Source organism: Salminus brasiliensis, chromosome 1 (assembly GCF_030463535.1).
Source record: "Salminus brasiliensis chromosome 1, fSalBra1.hap2, whole genome shotgun sequence".
Lineage (NCBI taxonomy): Eukaryota > Metazoa > Chordata > Actinopteri > Characiformes > Bryconidae > Salminus > Salminus brasiliensis.
The window spans coordinates 49,972,098-49,973,591 of NC_132878.1; the positions used below are offsets into that span (position 1 = coordinate 49,972,098).

At 43.9% G+C, this 1,494-nt stretch overlaps 1 protein-coding gene across 1 annotated transcript; it reads right to left on the reverse strand.

Moving 5' to 3' along the window:
* Positions 1-1,494, reverse strand: il17a/f3 (interleukin 17a/f3). Its single transcript, XM_072695992.1, has 3 exons — positions 1,480-1,494; positions 488-711; positions 1-244 (listed from the first exon to the last, which is right to left on the reverse strand). Exons 1-3 carry the CDS (start codon positions 1,492-1,494, stop codon positions 1-3), a joined length of 483 nt encoding a protein of 160 aa, XP_072552093.1.

Here is a 1,494-nt window from a genome sequence, read left to right on the forward strand (position 1 = left end):
TCACTCCTTCTGAGAGATGACAATGGGTGCAACACACGTGCAGCCCACTGCGATAGTCATTTTCTCCAGTTTGAGGGAGTATTTCTTCTTTTTGCCCTTCACTCGCCTCAGGACCAGGATCTGGTAGTAGACAGGTTTGGATTCCAGCCCACTGTCTTCATGTTCTTCTTTGGTCATACAGCCTTTTCTCTCACACTTCGCCTCGAAGATGAGGCTGGGGATGCGGGATTCATCGTGAGAGGCCCTGGGATGAATGGGACACACTTAGATTTTCATTCAGCGATACATATTTTCATATGTAGATATTCTACATATTAACACTTAGCTTAGCTTAATAGCTAAATAATTCTTCTGAATAAAAGTCTGAATGCAACCATGGTGTCAAAATGAATGAGTGCTGGTTGTACTCAGTTCGGCTGTATATTTGATACAGGGTAGCTGTCTTTATTATGCAGTGCGAGAAACACATATTTTTAAACAAACTCACTCGTATCTCCACGGTGATATGGACCGACTTGGAGGTACAGGGGAGGAATCTGTAAAGTTTATGAAAGCAGGGTCCAGAGTAATCCAGAGTTTCTTTATCTTCCCTTGTGAGCCCTGTTTAGGTTTGGACTTCCCTTTCTTTTTGCTCCTGTTTCCCTGTGCGGGAGAGCTTTCTCCTCCGAGCAGCAGTGCCACCAGGCCAAGCACTAGCACAGCCCTAAAAACCTGATGAGAAGAGAAAGGACAATTGTAGCAAAAAAAGAGAAATGAGAAAACAGTAAAGGAGAGAACAGTAGAGAAATGGTGAAGAGCAGAAAGGAGAGGAGAGGAGAGGAGAGGAGAGGAGAGGAGAGGAGAAAGGAGAGGAGAAGAGAGGAGAGGAGAGGAGAGGAGAAGAGAGAAGAAGAGAGAAGAGAAGAGAGGAGAGGAAAGGAGAGGAGAAGAGAGAAGAGAAGAGAAGAGAAGAGAAGAGAAGAGAAGAGAGGAGAAGAGAAAAGGAGAGAAGAGAAGAGAGGGGAAGAGAAGAGAAAAGAAAAGAAAAGAAAAGAAAAGGAGAGGAGAGGAGATGAGAGGAGAGGAGAAAGGAGAGGAGAGGAGAGGAGAGGAGAGGAGAGGAGAGGAGAGAAGAGAAGAGAAGAGAAGAGAGGAGAGGAGAGGAGAAGAGAGAAGAAGAGAGAAGAGAAGAGAAGAGAAGAGAAGAGAAGAGAAAAGGAGAGAAGAGAAGAGAAGAGAAGAGAAGAGAAGAGAAGAGAAGAGAGGAGAAGAGGAGAGGAGAAAAGAGAAGAAAAGAGAAGAGAAGAGAAGAGAAGAGAAGAGAAAAGGAGAGAAGAGAAGAGAGGAGAAGAGAAAAGAAAAGAAAAGAAAAGAAAAGAAAAGAAAAGAAAAGAAAAGGAGAGGAGAGGAGATGAGAAGAGAAGAGAAGAGACACACACTCTCAAAGCTTGTGTTGACACAACGGTAAGAAACCTTCAAGCACAATACAAAAGTACTGACCAGTGACACCTGCAT